The 16,737-nt window shown below is 37.4% G+C and overlaps 2 protein-coding genes across 2 annotated transcripts; one reads left to right on the forward strand and one right to left on the reverse strand.

Annotated features, from left to right (window-relative positions):
* Window positions 1-195: 195 nt before the first annotated feature.
* Window positions 196-11,364, reverse strand: mapk7 (mitogen-activated protein kinase 7). Its single transcript, XM_081392407.1, has 7 exons — window positions 11,247-11,364; window positions 10,344-10,657; window positions 6,362-6,527; window positions 4,861-6,281; window positions 2,901-3,997; window positions 1,649-1,782; window positions 196-1,452 (listed from the first exon to the last, which is right to left on the reverse strand). Exons 2-7 carry the CDS (start codon window positions 10,654-10,656, stop codon window positions 1,299-1,301), a joined length of 3,285 nt encoding a protein of 1,094 aa, XP_081248533.1. The 5' UTR covers window position 10,657; window positions 11,247-11,364; the 3' UTR covers window positions 196-1,298.
* Window positions 11,365-11,481: 117 nt separating this feature from the next.
* On the forward strand, window positions 11,482-15,693 carry vkorc1 (vitamin K epoxide reductase complex, subunit 1). Its single transcript, XM_081392419.1, has 3 exons — window positions 11,482-12,813; window positions 13,927-14,036; window positions 15,058-15,693. The coding sequence occupies exons 1-3, from the start codon at window positions 12,596-12,598 to the stop codon at window positions 15,273-15,275; spliced, it is 546 nt and encodes a 181-aa protein (XP_081248545.1). The 5' UTR covers window positions 11,482-12,595; the 3' UTR covers window positions 15,276-15,693.
* Window positions 15,694-16,737: the final 1,044 nt, after the last annotated feature.

Raw genomic sequence — 16,737 nt, forward strand, 5'->3', positions numbered from 1 at the left:
AAATATAAACCTCATTTGGAACACAACTTGTTTAGATTTATGGCTTTGATTTTCTCAAAGTATTAAAGTAAAATGTGTTTTGGAAAATATATACTTAAAATTCTATAACTTTTCAAGTTCTCTTTTTAAAACTTTTCACTTCAGCAATAATCTGCCAAATGTCTTCTTTAAAAAGACCAAACTAAAGTCTGTGCTCCAAAGCATTCAAGATTTATGACAGTTTGAGTTGGAAATTTAATTTTCAGATCTATGCTCAAAAAGTGAATAAATGGATTATAACTACTGCACAAATATAATTTAGTACCATAAAATCCCCTAAAAATACAGATATTGAATAAAAATGAACATTATCAAACTAAAATATAATACAATCATTTCATTGAAAAAAAAATGAAAAAAAAAAAGAAATCAGTAATTTTTAACTGACAACATTTTATAGAAATTATCCAAAATTTTTGTTAGCAAAATTATAATAGTGTTATAAGGTACCCAGAGATGATACAAGCAGTAATTGTTTTCTTTGGAAATCCTACAATAACAACAAAGGGCTTAGTCAAGATGAATTTGCATATTGCTACTAAGTGCCTTCTACAGTATGTAAACAAACAACGAAATATTGCAAAATAATACGACAATATCCCTTTGATAGCTTTATTCAAGACAACAATACTTTTTTCATTGCTGGTGTAAAACTGAGCAAATCTGCATGTTGGTGCAGCAAGTGTCACTATTTTCTACAAGACATTCATGCAACATCAAATGAAATGTTTTTCTACTCAGCACTACTTTCTACAGTCTGCAGTAATAATGCCAACGTGATCTGCTTCCTTTATCGTGTTTCATCATCATAATACTGCTGCCCTGGTGGCGACTCCTACTGTAGTGTACTAGAAAATAGCTTTAAACTCTGGTCTTCTAAACAGCTGCTATTTCATTGCTATTGGCTTGAATATTCTATAAAACCAGCTGGTGAATCAATGGCACTAGCACAGCTGAAGTCAACTCTTCTTCCCTTGATCTGAATTGCTTTGTGATGGCACTGAAATTCCGAGAATGGAAACCCCCTTAAGAACCGAACAGCATCGTACTTTAATGTTGGCACAAATAAATAATGTATGTGAACCCATTAAAGATAAAGGCACTTTTCTGGGTAAGACCTTAATAATTTGGAGCCTCAAAGATATTCCCTCTACTGACTCTAGGTCTAGTACACTGGTAAACAATACAGCTATCAAGTTCCTCTGTGTGCGGTCCTCAACCGGTTCTACAAGGGGATGGAGAAGGAATGCAGGTACTGATCAGGTATCAGGAAGCGTTGAGTTGTCGGAGAGGATCATGGGAGATCCGAGCTGGAGCTCCTGCTGAAGTGACTCCATGTCAGCAGGGGTCATGCGGTGCACCTCGAGCCAATCAGAGAGCAGGGATGCAGACAGGGGGGCCAAGTCATTGTGACTAATGAAAACGAGAAAGGAGACCATTGAAATGTAGCAAACACTTTTATCCTAAGTGACCTACAATAGATGGGTATAAGCAATTCATCACAGAACCAATGCCTAGTATGTACATAAGAGTCAAGCATCGTAATTTGCAGTGACGTAGAGTTCACAAATAGAGTGTGCACTCTGCAGTCAGTGAGATTTGAACTGACCTTTCCCTGAGGTCAGAGTGCTGGAGTTCAGTAAGAGACTGAGCGAGGAGGTCATCGAGGTCAAAGCCTACACCGTATCCAGCTCCACTGCCTTTAGGGGTCACCGAGAAAACCGGCGGCAAAATGTCTTCAACCTGGCAGGGAAAAGGACAAAGTTGAGATTAAAGAGAAGAATGAAACAAAATATAAATTTATAAGAAATATAGTGCAGTGTGTAAAGCAGTGGTTATGTTTTCCAAACATAATGAAGATCACATAAATATGGAAGCCCTTTTTAATCACAAAGTAAAAGGTAACTAACTTTATTTCTCCCAATTGTGACTTTATATATCACAGTGTGACTTGCTTTATTTTTTTTATTTATCTTAAAATGTAAATTTTCTTTACATTATAAATTTTAAATTACCTGAGGTAGAAACAGGCCTCCAAGCATGATTATTATTATTCTATCTTATTTGCTCTCACAAAAGTATGGCATGACCTCTGGGGCCACAGGTTTAAAAAATAAAAGAATAATAATAAATATAATATAATATTACAACAAAAATAATAATGCATGGCATGACCTCTGAGAACTACAGGTTTAAAAATAAAATAATAAATACTAAATATATACATTATATATACAAATATACACAATATATACACTAAATATATACAAATATATATATAAAAAAAATATATAGATATATATAAACTGTAATTTATTGATTAATCATTATTAATTATTTTTATTTTTTTATTAATATCCATAACCTTACTTAGTTCCTGTTTACTGGATAAAGTTTTTTTAGATTAAGTTTAAAGGTTGTTGGTCTTTATTTCCATTTCTTTGTCTTATAATGGCCTTTCGAATTAATAGTTTAAAATGATTATATTTATTTGTGTACAATAAGACCCTCAATTATGGCTTGCGATCACTAGCGGTTAACTGTATATCTTGCTCATGTAATATTTTGGAGCAGAGAACGACAAAAAAAAAACATAGAAACTATTTTTCCATGACATTTTAAGATTTGACTCGTTTCCATTTTTTTTTCAGGCCTAGAAATATCCATTTTAAATTTCCCTAATGGTTCCAGGTTATCCATGACCGTGATAAATCCATAACTCAAATTAAGTGTCCTGTTTAGAACAGGTGTCACTTTTCTAAGCGATCAGACTTTCATGAAACTCTTTTTAAAAAAAAAACAAAGAATTAATCTCATATTTAAAGGCGGCCCACAGTCCAACATTATGGCTAAAACTTCACCTGTGACTTTGAGAGCTGCTGTGTGACTGTGTGGATATCAGGGATGCTGTTTGTCGACTGTCCCGTGTCAGTGAGACTAAGGCAGGGTTGAGCTGCGGCTCCTGGAGGCTGTTTTGAAGGGCCCTGTGAATGAGAGCCGTTCTGTCTGTCCCCCAGAACGCAAAGTTTGTCCAGGGCTTGAGGACATTCGCCGGTCTCTGGATTCGTGCTGGTGTCCGAAACGCCAATGCCGGGGTTCAAGGCTGGTGGTTTAGTCATGAAGGGTTCAGGCGGCAGCAGCTGGATGTGAGCGTTGGACTGTGGGACGGGCTTCAGCTGGGTTTGCAAGTGCGCAAAGCCCGTGTGAGCGGGATTGTTCAGTTCTAGTGGAGGTTGCTGGGTTTTGTGTGGAGATGTTCCTGTCCAGTTCTCAAGACCGGTGAACATTGTTCCAACGCTCAGAAACTGAGATTTTAATATGTTGTTTTTGGCAAAGGCACACGGGCCCGTTACCACACCTAAACCTCCAACACTTCCGCCTCCTCCTACTGCAACTAAACCAACGTCCCCATTCTGAGACGGACCTAAAGAGACGGGTGCTGCATTATGGGTCGGAGTTGGATGGAATATTCCAGCTGTGACACACTGTCCCATTTGAGGCAGCATTTGTGGCACTTCGTTGGGTTGTTTTGACGGCACTGACTCTCGCCCAACTGAGTTTGTTTTTACGAGGTTGCTTCCTGTTGCTGGCTGGATTTGGACTGTCTTGCTCTCATTGGTTTTGGCACCGTTGGTTTCTGCGGTCTGCGGTTTGTCCCCTCGGGTGTCCATCATTCGCCCCCAGCGCTCCAATAGCTTCTTGTCGTTGTCGCTGAGCAAAACGCCGCCTAAAGATTCTCCTCGTTTCCCCTCCTTTTTCTCCTTCTCTTTCAGCTTCCTCTTTCGCTCCATAGCACGCTCCTGCCTCTTCTTCCGCTTCTCTTCCCTCTCTCGCTGTCTCTCCTGGGCCGTGACTGGCTTCTTATGCTCTGGACCAGAGTTAGAGGAGGAGAGCGACGAGGATAAACCTCCAGAAGCTCCTCTGAGTAAATCTAGACCAAGAGCTGCAGAGCCTCCATCTGAGGAAGAAAGAATCAGTGACATTTTCATGGATAAGAGAAAAATAAAATAATATCATAAGACAAGACAAGGTTAAGTTTACAGAATGTTCTCTCCAGGTTGACAACAGTACTCTAATGGTGGGTAGAAAACAGATGAAGTGTCAATTTAATAGAAACTAAATATTTACCAGATCAAATTGTACTCAAATTATAAATATAAAATATACAATATAAAATAAACTATTGTTGTAATTGTTGAAGTCCGTAAGATTTTTAACTGTTTTTGAAGGAAGTTTCTCATGGCAGCATTTATTGGATCAAAAGTACAGTAAAAACAGTAATATTGTAAAATATTATTAGAATTTAATATAGCTATTTTCTATTTTTCAGCATCATTACTTGATTTGCTGCTCAAGAAACAGTCTTTGATCAATATAAATTTCAAGCACATATATATATATATATATAAAACCTTGCAGACCTCAAACGTTTGAACTGTAGTATAAAAACAAAAAATACAAAATCTATACAGATTTTTTTCTCAGTAAAATGGATCTTTATACATGAATTAGTTAGATTTTATATTTTAGGAAGTGGCTTCCTGTGTTTGATAAACACTAAAGCCTGGTTTCACAGACAGGGTTTAGATTAAGCCAGGATTAGGCCTTAGTTAAATTAGGACATCTAAAACATTACTGGTGTGCATCTTTAGACAAAACAATGGCACTGACAAATTTTAAGATCTGTCAGTGAAGTTGCTTTCAGTTCAAACAGCTCAAACACGCATTTTAGTCTGGGACTAGACTTAAGCCTTGTCTGTGAAACCGGGCATAAATGTTAAGTAGTCTACGGCCACATACACACACTGCACACTCCCTCACCTCGAGCCTTCTGCCTTAGCGCTGATTTGAGCAAGGCAGCTTTGAGAGCTGCTTTTGTGTCTTCTGAAATTGCTCCCTCTTTTTTCGTGCCTTCCCCGGTTGTCGCTTTCCCCCCTTTTCCAAGGGAACGAGTGAGGCTTTGAGAGAGCGACTGAGCTTGGGACTGTGTGAGAGAGAGTGAAGGGATAGACTGCGGAAGACTTGAAGTGGGCGGAGTCTGAGAGATGGGATGGGGCGGAACCATTTGTTTGGGAAGAGAGTGATTGGACGAGACGAGCTCGTCCTTTGTGCATTCCGTGACTGGTTCAGTAAAAGTGTCCTTGTCTGTGGGAGTGGTCAGATCGATGGTTTCAGGCTGGCCGTCGGAGTTGGCGCTGAGCATGTCCACATCCTGGCAGTTTACCGACTGAGCCAAATGTGGGAAAATCTGAGCGAGATGATGTCGGGCTTGAAACGAGTTCGCTTGAGTTTGAGTACCGTCTGTCGGTTTGTAGCTGAGATTGTGCTGTTGGCATGTTTGTGCTGTATCAGTCAGGTTTTGAGACTGTGGAGTCGTGCAAAGCGTGTTACCCGAGACGCCGACCACCGCCGAACCTGAAGAATGGAGCGGTTTGAACTGGATCTTCTTTCTGACACCCTGCTTCTTCTTATGGAAGTCCCCGATTTCTGTTAGAATAGCTTCTTTGATTTGTTCTTTGCCCATGGGTTGCCGGTCGAACTCAAAATCGAAGGCTGGAACGCACACCGGCTCGTCGTCCGGGTCGTGGTACTTATTGAGGTAGGGGTGTTCTAGAGCCTGACACGCACTGATCCGTTCACGAGGGTCAAAGCGGAGCATCGCAGCCAACAAGTCCAGCGCATTGGGCTCAGCCTGTGGATACAGTGCTGCGAGCGGTTCTGCCGCTTTTAAAGGGAGGCTCCTCACATAACAGCGCACCCGGTCCGACCCTATCGAGCCGATGATGCTCTCGGGCGGCGTGCCCAAGACCGAAAGAATCAGCTGCAGCTGATGCACATAGTTTTTCCCCGGAAACATCTGCCTCCTGCCGAGCATCTCGCCGAAGATGCAGCCCACAGACCAGAGGTCGATGGCCAAGCTGTAGTGGTAAAGAGACAACATGAGCTCAGGAGCGCGGTACCAGCGGGTGGCCACGTACTCGGTCATGAAGGAACGCGACTCTTCCGAGTGGGACGCGCTCAATCCACGTGCCATGCCAAAGTCCCCGATCTTCAGCTCGCAGTTTTCATTGACCAGCAGGTTGGACGGCTTGAGATCACGGTGAATGACGTTGGCCGAATGAATGTATTTCAGACCTCTTAACAGCTGATACAGGAAGTAGCGTGTGTGTTCTGGAGTCAGAGGTTGCCGGGAGTGGATAATCTGATGCAGGTCGCTCTCCATGAGGTCAAGAACCACGTACCTAAAGAACAAGAGACACTTTTAGCATGTCATATATGAAGAGAGAATATGCATCGCATGCTACCTCGCACTCAAGCTTACACTGATTTAAAAGCCGAGTGAGGGACCACAGGCTGGAGAATGTCTTTAATGGCGATGATGTTGTCGTGTTTGAAGTGTTTCAGAATCTTCAGCTCTCTCAACGTGCGTTTGGCATTCGTCACAACCTCAAAGGCATTAGGGATCTTCTTTATTGCCACCTGCTGGCCTGAATGCATAAATAACATTAGAATTGAGGGGGTCATGAATTGAACCTTGAACAAACATTTCCTTGATATTTTGTCATAAGAGGTGTGCTATTTATGAGTGTGGTTTTTTTTTTAAAGTAAATCCTACACCAAATTATTTTCTGTGTACTTATTGCATAGCAAAAATATGAAAGTGGAGCTTGAATTTCTTCAATGGTAAGTAAATCCCATATTAGGAATTTACATACAGGTCAGAGGTCATTGTGTTTATTATTTCTTAAATCGTTTTTTTTTTTTTTTTTTATTCACAGCCCTAAATATAATACATTATCTTAAAAATATACTACTCGCATAAATAAGTATACAAAATATACTTACTGCATTTTAATAAACATCACATAATGTCTTTGGTAATAATAATAACAATAATTACTGTTATTATTAATATTATTATAACAGCATTATTACAACATTGTTAATATATTATTATTATTACAACAACAACAACAACAACAGCATTAATATATAATAATAATTAGGTGTGGGAATCATTTGGTACCTCATGATTCGATTAAAATTTCGATATCATAGATTTGATTCTAGTTTACTCTTTTGTGTTACCTTTCCTATTTGACTGCGGTAGACAGTTTAAAAATTAAATGAATTAAATGTAAACCTTCTCATTTTAGTCAACCCCATTTTATAAAACAAATGCCATTAAGCTGACTGCAGTCATTACACCCAAGTTATTTCATTTTTTCTATTTAAAGGAACAGAGATGCAAATTACAAGCAAATTACAAACAATAGGAGAAAAACAATAGAAAAAAATATACAAATTTAAGTTTTCCAGGTACAGTAGCCAAGGTTTATTTAATATGTAGTAAGAAATACTTCATAAATTGAATAATCAAATGTAAAAATAAAACTGTATAGTCTTGAATTAAATATACAGGGTGGGCCATTTATATGGATACACCGTAATATGGGAATGGTTGGTGATATTAAAGTCCTGTTTGTGGCACATTAGTATATGTGAGGGGGCAAACTCCTCAAGATGGGTGGTGACCATGACATATACTAATGTGCCACAAACAGGACTTTAATATCACCAACCATTCCCATGTTATTACGGTGTATCCATATAAATGGCCCACCCTGTACATTGATACATAGGGCCCTATAAAATCCGTTTTATTTTTTCCCAAATTCCGTTTAATTTTTTCCCAAATTCCGTTTTTTCCATTTTAATTTTTGCAAATTCCGTTTTTTTCGTTTAAATTTTTGGAAATTCAGTTTTTTTTTACCCTTTACTGTTATTTTAGTCTAAAAAAGTGTATTTTTAATGTTAATGATTAAAATGTACAAAAATAAAATAGGAATAACCTTAAATTTATTGAGGTAACACAAAATTCTCATTTTAAGAGGTGTTAAATGTGGTTTGATTTGTTTACATTAGTGAATGTATTAGGCTAACTAACATGAACCATGAGCAAAACATTTGTTACTGTATTAATCTTTGTTAATCTTAGTTGAACAAACAATCAACAGCTGTATTTTTATTATGTTACTTCACACAGTGCATTAGGCTAACTAATGTTAACAAATACAACTTTTGATTTAAATAATGTAGGCATCGCACAAGATTTGTCAACACAGAAAACATTTCATCATTGGATAGGTTTAGTTTCGTTTATTGAAAGTGTTTTTTATGTCAGCTGAATGGGCGGAACGCTTTTCAGAGGAGAAGGCAACGTAAAAAAGGTTTTTTTTGCACAATTCACACCCAGTGGTAATTCAGGAAAAAAATATCCTAATGTTCCACTTGAAACTTCGGTCTTCCGATCTTTTACCATCGTTTCAATTCTCAATTGATTTAGATTAATAAGCGCGAGGGAGCGAGAGCAAGACAGTTTGAAGACTCGACCGGGCCTCTCTCTCTCTGCTCGTTCTTTCAGTAATATGCGCCCTATCGCAAGCGCAGCAGTCATACATCACTCACCGATCAAATAAGGCTTTGGCGAGACAAAAAGAGAGAGACGCGTGAGTGACAGAGAGACGGAGGGAGAGCAGGGAAAGGAAATGCAGCGGAATGAATATGCCACGTGTTTTATTTCACGAGTTCACACTTACAAATAAGTCAGATAGAATAAATGCGTATTTGGCGTGCTGTCCGAGGAGAGGGCTCCGGGCTCGGTATTCGGCCCGAACCCAGAGTACTCCCCCCGTATTCCTGGCTGTGAAAGAACAAGCCAAGAGTGAGGAGTCGGGGTGGTGGAGGGATGCTGAAACTGTCAAGGAAGTTAGGTGAGTTGACAGAGTGAATATATATATGCTCCCTCTCATGCTGATAGGGTAGACATGGTAATTGTTTGATGAGTTGATTGATTGATTGATTGATTGCTTGATTATTTAAACGTGCTCCTCCCGAACTTTGTTAATAAAACATCATATAGCGTAAACAAAAATAAAATTATAACGAAACGCAGTGTGGCGGCCGGTGTTGATTCTGTGGCGCACTGCCATGAATTAGTCTATGTGTGGGAAACACTGCGCCCAGATTTGCTTCCCCCGGTCTACATTTTCCTCAGACATACGTTTTTCTCCCACACAAAAACAGAATTTTACTCCAAATATGTAAAATTCCGCGAAATTCCGCGTTGACACTAGATTCCGCGTTAATTTGCCAATTCCGCGATTCCCTGATTGCGGAAATTATAGGGCCCTAGATACATATCAAAGATTCAAAAGTGATTCAGTCAAAAGCAGTGAGTGATTTCTGTGATTAAATTAGCAATACAGAGAGCAAAGGTTTATTAGGCTGCTGTCCCTTTAAGAATGAACGCACAGATCAAATATACTGTTAGACATCTGATTTTCTCCTAACTGTTTATGTTTGCGTAGAACATAACAGGCTGTGTTTACGTGAATACTCCTCATGATGTGCATTTTGACATAATTGTGTGTGTATTTGATCATTCAAGCGCCATAAGCAGTGAAAGAGAACTGAATTCGGGATCGCATGCATCTGTGTGCGCGCTCTGGCTTTGTGTTCATCAGCGTGAGCAGCACACTGAGTCCTTTTTCACAGCTTATTGTGATAAATAACACTCTAATGTGTCAATAACTTTAAGTAGGAAAGAGAAGGTTAAAGGAGAACTCCGGTCAATTTTAACATTTTTTTGTACATTTGGAGTAGTCGATTGCCGAGTTCACGCGCATAGGTTTAGTTACCTATGATCACGCGCGTGAACTCGGCAATCGATTACTTTGGACTTCAACCGAAAACAGGATGTAAACACAGGTATTTGCGCTGGCTTAAATGACATCATTTTTATACATATCTTTCACATCTACTGCAGTCAGATTCACTCGTGTTCACTCAGAAGGAATCACTCACATTTTCTGTGCACTTGTAATGACACATCAAGGATGTTAAGAGGCTAAAAGCAGGTTTAGTACTTGCCCCATTGAAGTCAACAGGGTGCAAATTTTAAAAAGAGAATAACTCGGTGTAGGCAGCACCGATTTTTGTCGTTGTTCTCTGTATTGACAGCACTCCAAATGTACAATGTTAAAATTGACCGGAGTTCTCCTTTAAGAAATGTAACACTTTAGAAGATACATTTTTGAAATTTGTGAATCGATGGAAGTCGGCAGAAGATAGAATCGTGATTTATATGTGAATTGATTTTTTCCCCCACCCCAATAATAATATATCAATAATGCTGTAATAATAATAATATTTATATAATGCTGTAATAATAATAATAAATTCTAACATCAGGGATTTAGTCTAATTACTTTAAATGAAACACATGCATCTTGGCACCTCACCATTGTCTCTTCTTCGGGCTGATGAGACCACACCATAAGCACCTGTGCCAATGGTCTCAATAACGTCATATTCTTCGCCAACTTCAAACTTCACATCTAAGGAGTGGGCTTTGAGCAGAGCCAAGTTCTTATCTGCAACAGTACTTGTGTCCGTTACAATGGATGTGTCATCGCTAGGTTGAGGCGGTCCTTCTGTAACGCCTCTGTGATGGTTGTTGTCAGTGTCGCCCTCTCTCCTGATGTTGCCCTCTAATGCTTTACAGGCCGGTCCTGCTTGAGAATCATTAGTCTCGTCCCTCTCATTGGTTGACATTCTGAAACCAAACATTCAGAGAAAAGTTCTAAAATCAAGACTGTAAATTTTACTTTCTTATTTGAATGGACTTCTCTTGGACAATATCAAAGTGCCAGACAGTTAATGCTCAATCTAACTAAACTTTCCTTTTAATCAGTAACAAAACAGACAATCATTTACAGAATTTAAAAAAGAAAAACAGCAACACTTCATGTAACACGTTCTTTTGAGTATTTGTTTTAAATAATAAATAATCCAAATAAAAACAAGCTTTGTGTATTTAATGTTTAAAGGAACACAATAATGCATGGTGCACACACAGAGGTGTGAGCACGTTATACATGAAACCATAAACTAACAGCAGACTGTAAAAGCAGACACTACTGACCACTTATCTGTAATTGCTCATAATGGATTAACATACTACAGGTCCAGCAGGGCGTCGCTGGCGTTTGTGTGTAATTAATCCTGCTCATCTGCCGCAGGGGCGTGAGAGACTGCTGGCCCCAAACAGCTTAACATAATATATATGTACCCTTTCTTTCTTTTCATGTTGGAACAAAGACAAATAAAAGCAAACGTTGGGTTATGAAAACGGTAACAATTACCTGGTTATATATGGAAGCAGTGGAATTTCGGAGCGGTTCTTTCAAAGCATGTCTATTCTTCGCTATCACGAACCACCGTTTTACTTCCTTGTATTCTTCCGTATTGTGTTTGAAAGGCAGCAAAACTACCAATCGACTGTACGCTTGTAAGTGGATTGACCAATGGGATTCGAGAACACGCTCGAGGGGCGGGCTCTTTTGTAGTGTAGAATAGGGTCATTCTTTGGGCGGCGTCGAAACGGACGGATCGAGTGTAAATAAGAAAGACGCGCACTTGCTTTAGCACGTTGAACTACTATTTAATCATATGTAAACAGAAAAAATGGAGACCCAAACCTGCAGAAATTAAACACAAACTTCATAAAACAATGATAATTATGTTTTAAATAAAATTTTGTCCTGAACTTATTTTTGTATTACTTCATCCCTTTATTTATCTATACATGTGGAAACGCAGATATATTAAAATATTTTTAAGTTAACAAGGATAGTAATATATTCCCATTTTCCTAGTTTTGCATTTATTAGCCTACTTGTTTATTTGTAATTTCTGCAGATTTAGGCCACCATAACACAGCAAAAATAAATTTGTTCACAATATTCAAACACAACAAACACGTGGAATTAATAATCCAAACCGTCATACAGTGTTTTAAAACATTTTAAAAATACATTTGTGAATGCAACTGATCAAAGGCCAGTGTTTACATTGCCAAACATATTTATCTAACTGGACACTGACCCGTCCGCTCGGGACCCTCTGCACCATCCGTCCAATCAGCGCTCGCGTCAGTCCACACACAGAAAAAGGAAGTAGAATAGGACTAATTGGAATGTATAAGTATTTAAATATTTACTGTGTATTTCCAATTTGCTCTTACGGCTTCTTTACTCAATGCACATTATCGCCCATCAGTCTTATAGCCTACTTTTCTCAGTACTAGGCTACGGACCAATCAGTGATTAGGCATGTATTAGAGTGCTGTGGTAGATTTACATTCAAATGTCAGGTAACAATACTTGTACGAAACAGATCTGCACGAAAAACGATTACACTTTTTATCGTATGAATGCTAGTGGATTTATTGATATATGAATGAGCCGCCAAGCGCCCCCTGGAGGACAAAACGCACCCTCCCATTGGAACCCGTTATAAAATCTGTCTTGTCACGAGTTTCAGTTCTTTGGACCAATCACAGCTCCTGTCTCACGATTTTCCACGTTGCAATATATTTTTGGAAAGGTGGGAGCCGAACTGACATATTTTACAATTAGAAATTGCTCTTAAGAGTAGCAACTTTTAGTCTACAAGTCTACAAACAGGCTTTTTGTAAATTAGGTAATTTGTTATGAAACCTCTTAACACTGTCACTGCAATGTCCTCGAGCCATTCAGTTAACGGAATTCCTAAATGGGAACATCGCGTTCGCTTCATCCTCTGTTTTCTGGGTTTAGTTCTGTCGGTTTACGCGCTACACGTCGAACTTTCCCGGGAGAATGATCCCGAATATCGTGCGATGTGCGACCTGGGTCATTCCGTGAGCTGCTCGAAGGTCTTCACATCCAGGTAAATGCGTTCACTTCAGTCGTGGCTGTTTTCACGCATTGATCTCACCTAGACTCTAATCTAAAAAAAAAAAAAGTAACTTATAGATGCACCATATTTCCCCAGTTGATTGATAACATTAAGAATCGCAAACATTTTTGTACACGTTTTCTAAAAGTATGATGTTTAAATATGCAAATGAGGCAATATCGAATTAAAATGTTCACTAATTTGAATGCAATTCTAGAACAGAAATCTGATCATTGGGTAAAGCCAGGTTTAAAATTCTTGTTTAATTTTGTTGATAAGAGTTTTTGGTCCCACTTTATGTGGCATAAGTACTATGTACTTACATAAAAAAAAATAAGTACAATGTAGGCTACTTATTGTGTTCATGTTATATTGTAAAACACTTTTGCTGCTATTGAGGTGTGATACGGGTAAGGTTAGGGACAGGTGAGGTGGATTGGGTAGGTTTAAGGTGTAAGGGAAGGGTCAGCTGTGTAATTACAAATGTATATAAATTAATTACTGCTGTAATTGCATGCAGGATTTTTTTAAATGTAAACTGTACAATGTAAAAACATGTAGTTACACAATAAGTACATTGTATCAAATTATTAATTTCAATGTAAGTACATGTAAGTACATAGTACGTAAAGCCACTTAATATAAAGTGGGACCGAGTTTTTTTTTACTGAAGGTTATTTGGATTTCTCTTTTTATCACTCCATAAATCAGAAAAAATGTTTTTAAAGGAATAAAATGTTGCATAAAATCAGTCAAATGATATATGATCAAACCCCTGTGTAAAAACCTCCAGAATAAATACATATGGGTATAAAAATGAAGAGTTTAGTGTTGCAGCTGCTGAAGTAGATATTTCTGACTCTAAAAAATAATAATAATAATAATTTGGGGGGGATCAACATTTGAAGATATGTATTGTAAAAGTACAATAAATCAAACACTTACTGTATTTTGTATGTTTTCTTTCCTCTAGTTTAAAAAAGAAAACGTTATGAAAAGCCTACATTTACCAGTGCATGATTTGTATTTAATGCAACCCGCAAATAGTGAATATTTACAGGCAACTGATGTTATCAACTGCTGAAACTCTGATTCTCCTCTCAGATGGGGACGTGGATTTGGGCTCGTCCAGATCTTCACTTCCAAAGACAGCGTGTTGAATCAGCCGAACAGTGTGTTGGGAATCATTTTCTATACGCTGCAGCTGGGTTTGGGTAAGTGCTGTTAGGACACTAATGGGACCCCGGCACAAACTATTCAGTTTAAAAACAAATCAAGGGTCATCTGTAAATAAATAGCGCTAGACTTTCTAATTTTGCTATTTTTGCAATGACCAGCTGGTTTCATAGTGAATCATCTTATTGGGCCCTCATATATACACTACCGTTCAAAAGTTTGGGGTCAGAAAGATTTTTAATGTTTTTAAAAGAAGTATCTTCTGCTCACCGAGGCTGCATTTATTTGATTAAAAATACAAACAAAAACAGTAATATTGTGAAATATTATTCCAATTTAAAACAGCCGTTTTCTATGTGAATATACAGTAAAGTGTAATTTTTTCCTGTCATCAAAGCTGAATTTTCAGCATCATTACTCCAGTCTTCAGTGTCACATGATCCTTCAGAAATCATTCTAATATGATGATTTGATGCTCAAGAAACATTTATGATTATTATAAATGTTGAAAACAGTTATTTACATTTTTATTTCATGATGCTACGATGAATAGAAAGTTCAAAAGAACAGCATTTATCTGAAATCTAAAGCTTTTGTAACATTAAACACTATACCGTTCAAAAGTTTGGGGAATTTTTATTTTATTTTTGGGGGAAAGAAATAAAATAAATCAATACTTTTATTCATCAAGGATGAGTTAAACTGATCAAAAGTGACAGTAAAGACATTTATAATGTTAGAAAATATTCTATTTTAAATAAATGCTGTTCTTTTTAACTTTCTATTCATCAAAGAATTTTGAAAAAAAATTGTACACAACTGTTTTCAACATTGATAATAATAATAATGAATGTTTCTTGAGCATCAAATCATCATATTAGAATGATTTCTGAAGGATCATGTGACACTGAAGACTGGAGTAATGATGCTGAAAATTCAGCTTTGATCACAGGAATAAATTACAGTTTAAAATATATTAAAATAGAAAACAGTATATATATATGTGAGCTATTGTCTGAAGGTGACGTTCAGATGTAATTCTGGTCTTTTTGGTCACAGGTCAGCTAGTGTCCGGCCGATCGGCGTTCCTCCTCGTCATGTTCTCTTGGGTGTCAGTGGTCGGATCACTGTATCTGGCTGCTATTCTTGCCTTCGTCTTGGGGGATTTCTGTGTGGTGTGTGTCTCCACCTACATCATTAACTTTGCGCTTCTCTACACAAACCTAAAGAGAAGGACAGGACTGGAGGGACACCTGAAGAGAGGGAAGAGTGAATAAAATCAGTACTTGTTTTTGAGTTTGAGAGATGTTTACTAGGATTAAGCTGCCTCTAACATCTGCAGGGGGGAAAGAGAGGAGCATGCATCAAATAAAACATTTGACAGATTATTGGAAATCCTGGGAGTTTGCAAGCTGGTTGTAGTAAGAAGAAAAAAGTGTATATTAACAATAATCTGGACTTCACATGTTCATGAACACAAATAGAAGAGGAAACTTCCAATTTTATTGTTTATCATCACACGTTTTTAGAATGATGAAATTGCATCTTCATGGAGGGGATGATACAGTTACCAGACTGTGTTGTATGATGATGACGATCATGTGATTTATATTCAGGTCAGACTGTTACCTGTACAAGTAGTCTAATGTGAAACTGAGTTCTGATCAACATTTGATTAAAGATAGATTTTCCATCAAATGTTTAGTGTATGAATTATTATTATTATTATTATTTGCCCTTAATGCTGCTGCCTTCAGGTTTTTAAAGAGATGCAGATAATTTTACAGATAATAATATAATTTTCATAATATGGTCAGCTTTGTGACCATAAATAAATAAACAGAAATACATACATTTAAAATGATAATAAATACTTTAATCTTATAAAATAATAATATATATTATATAATAAATAATCCCCCCCCCCCATGTATTGCACTATATAATTTTAGATAGTCAGAAGTGAAAATAGTGCTGATTTCTGATAATAGATAAAAGATAATGTACCAGTCATGCAAGAAATAAAACTAAATTATGAACTAAATTATTGTATGATCATCCTAAATATTATATAATTATATAATATTATAATGTATATATAATGTTGTAATTTATAAGCATTTGACCTGATACCTGACATTCGAATGGCGCCATCTTGTGGTCAGAATCTGTCATTCGCTTACAGCATGATTTTTTTCAAGTCAAATATCACATGGATATTACAGCAAATATGGCCGTTTTAAGCTGCATAAAGATGAGTCTTTGATATATATATATATGTGTGTGTGTGTGTGTGTGTGTGTGTGTGTGTGTGTGTGTGTGTGTATATACATGTTTGGCTATATGCAAAGCATGCTGGAAACAAAATCTCCTGCCCAGTATTATGCAAAAAAACAAAACAAAACAAAAAACCTTTAAGTAATCCCAATTCAAATGGATTAATTTGACATCACTTTTAAATATTGAACACTGAAATTAGGCTAAATTAGGACGAAATGAAAAGCAATTGTGTTGCTTTAGCTCATTTTAATTAAGTTATGTTTCAGTGTACTTGTGAAGGCCAGATGCCCTCACTTAGCCTAGTGAAATATTATGACAACAACTAGTGAAGAAATTTTACTGGTCTCACTACTTATAAATAGGGTGACCACCGTCAAACCAACCAAATGTGGGACGATTATAAGTTTGTGTGGGACATGTTACCAACACTAAAACATAACCTGAAACTGTTATATAATG

This window comes from Scardinius erythrophthalmus (assembly GCF_964197995.2).
Source record: "Scardinius erythrophthalmus genome assembly, chromosome: 18".
Classification (NCBI taxonomy): Eukaryota; Metazoa; Chordata; class Actinopteri; order Cypriniformes; family Leuciscidae; genus Scardinius; species Scardinius erythrophthalmus.

What these genes read in the sequence shown, in the direction of transcription:
- mapk7 (XM_081392407.1), bottom strand. Translation starts at nt 10,656, where the DNA reads ATGTCAACCAATGAGAGGGACGAGACTAATGATTCTCAAGCAGGACCG. An exon ending in AGCCCGAAGAAGAGACAATG is followed by an intron (nt 6,528 to 10,343) that starts GTGAGGTGCCAA and finishes TTATGCATTCAG; the next exon opens with GCCAGCAGGTGGCAATAAAG. An exon ending in GCTAAGGCAGAAGGCTCGAG is followed by an intron (nt 3,998 to 4,860) that starts GTGAGGGAGTGT and finishes TTTCTTCCTCAG; the next exon opens with ATGGAGGCTCTGCAGCTCTT.
- vkorc1 (XM_081392419.1), top strand. Translation starts at nt 12,596, where the DNA reads ATGAAACCTCTTAACACTGTCACTGCAATGTCCTCGAGCCATTCAGTT. An exon ending in TCGAAGGTCTTCACATCCAG is followed by an intron (nt 12,814 to 13,926) that starts GTAAATGCGTTC and finishes TTCTCCTCTCAG; the next exon opens with ATGGGGACGTGGATTTGGGC. An exon ending in TACGCTGCAGCTGGGTTTGG is followed by an intron (nt 14,037 to 15,057) that starts GTAAGTGCTGTT and finishes TTTTGGTCACAG; the next exon opens with GTCAGCTAGTGTCCGGCCGA.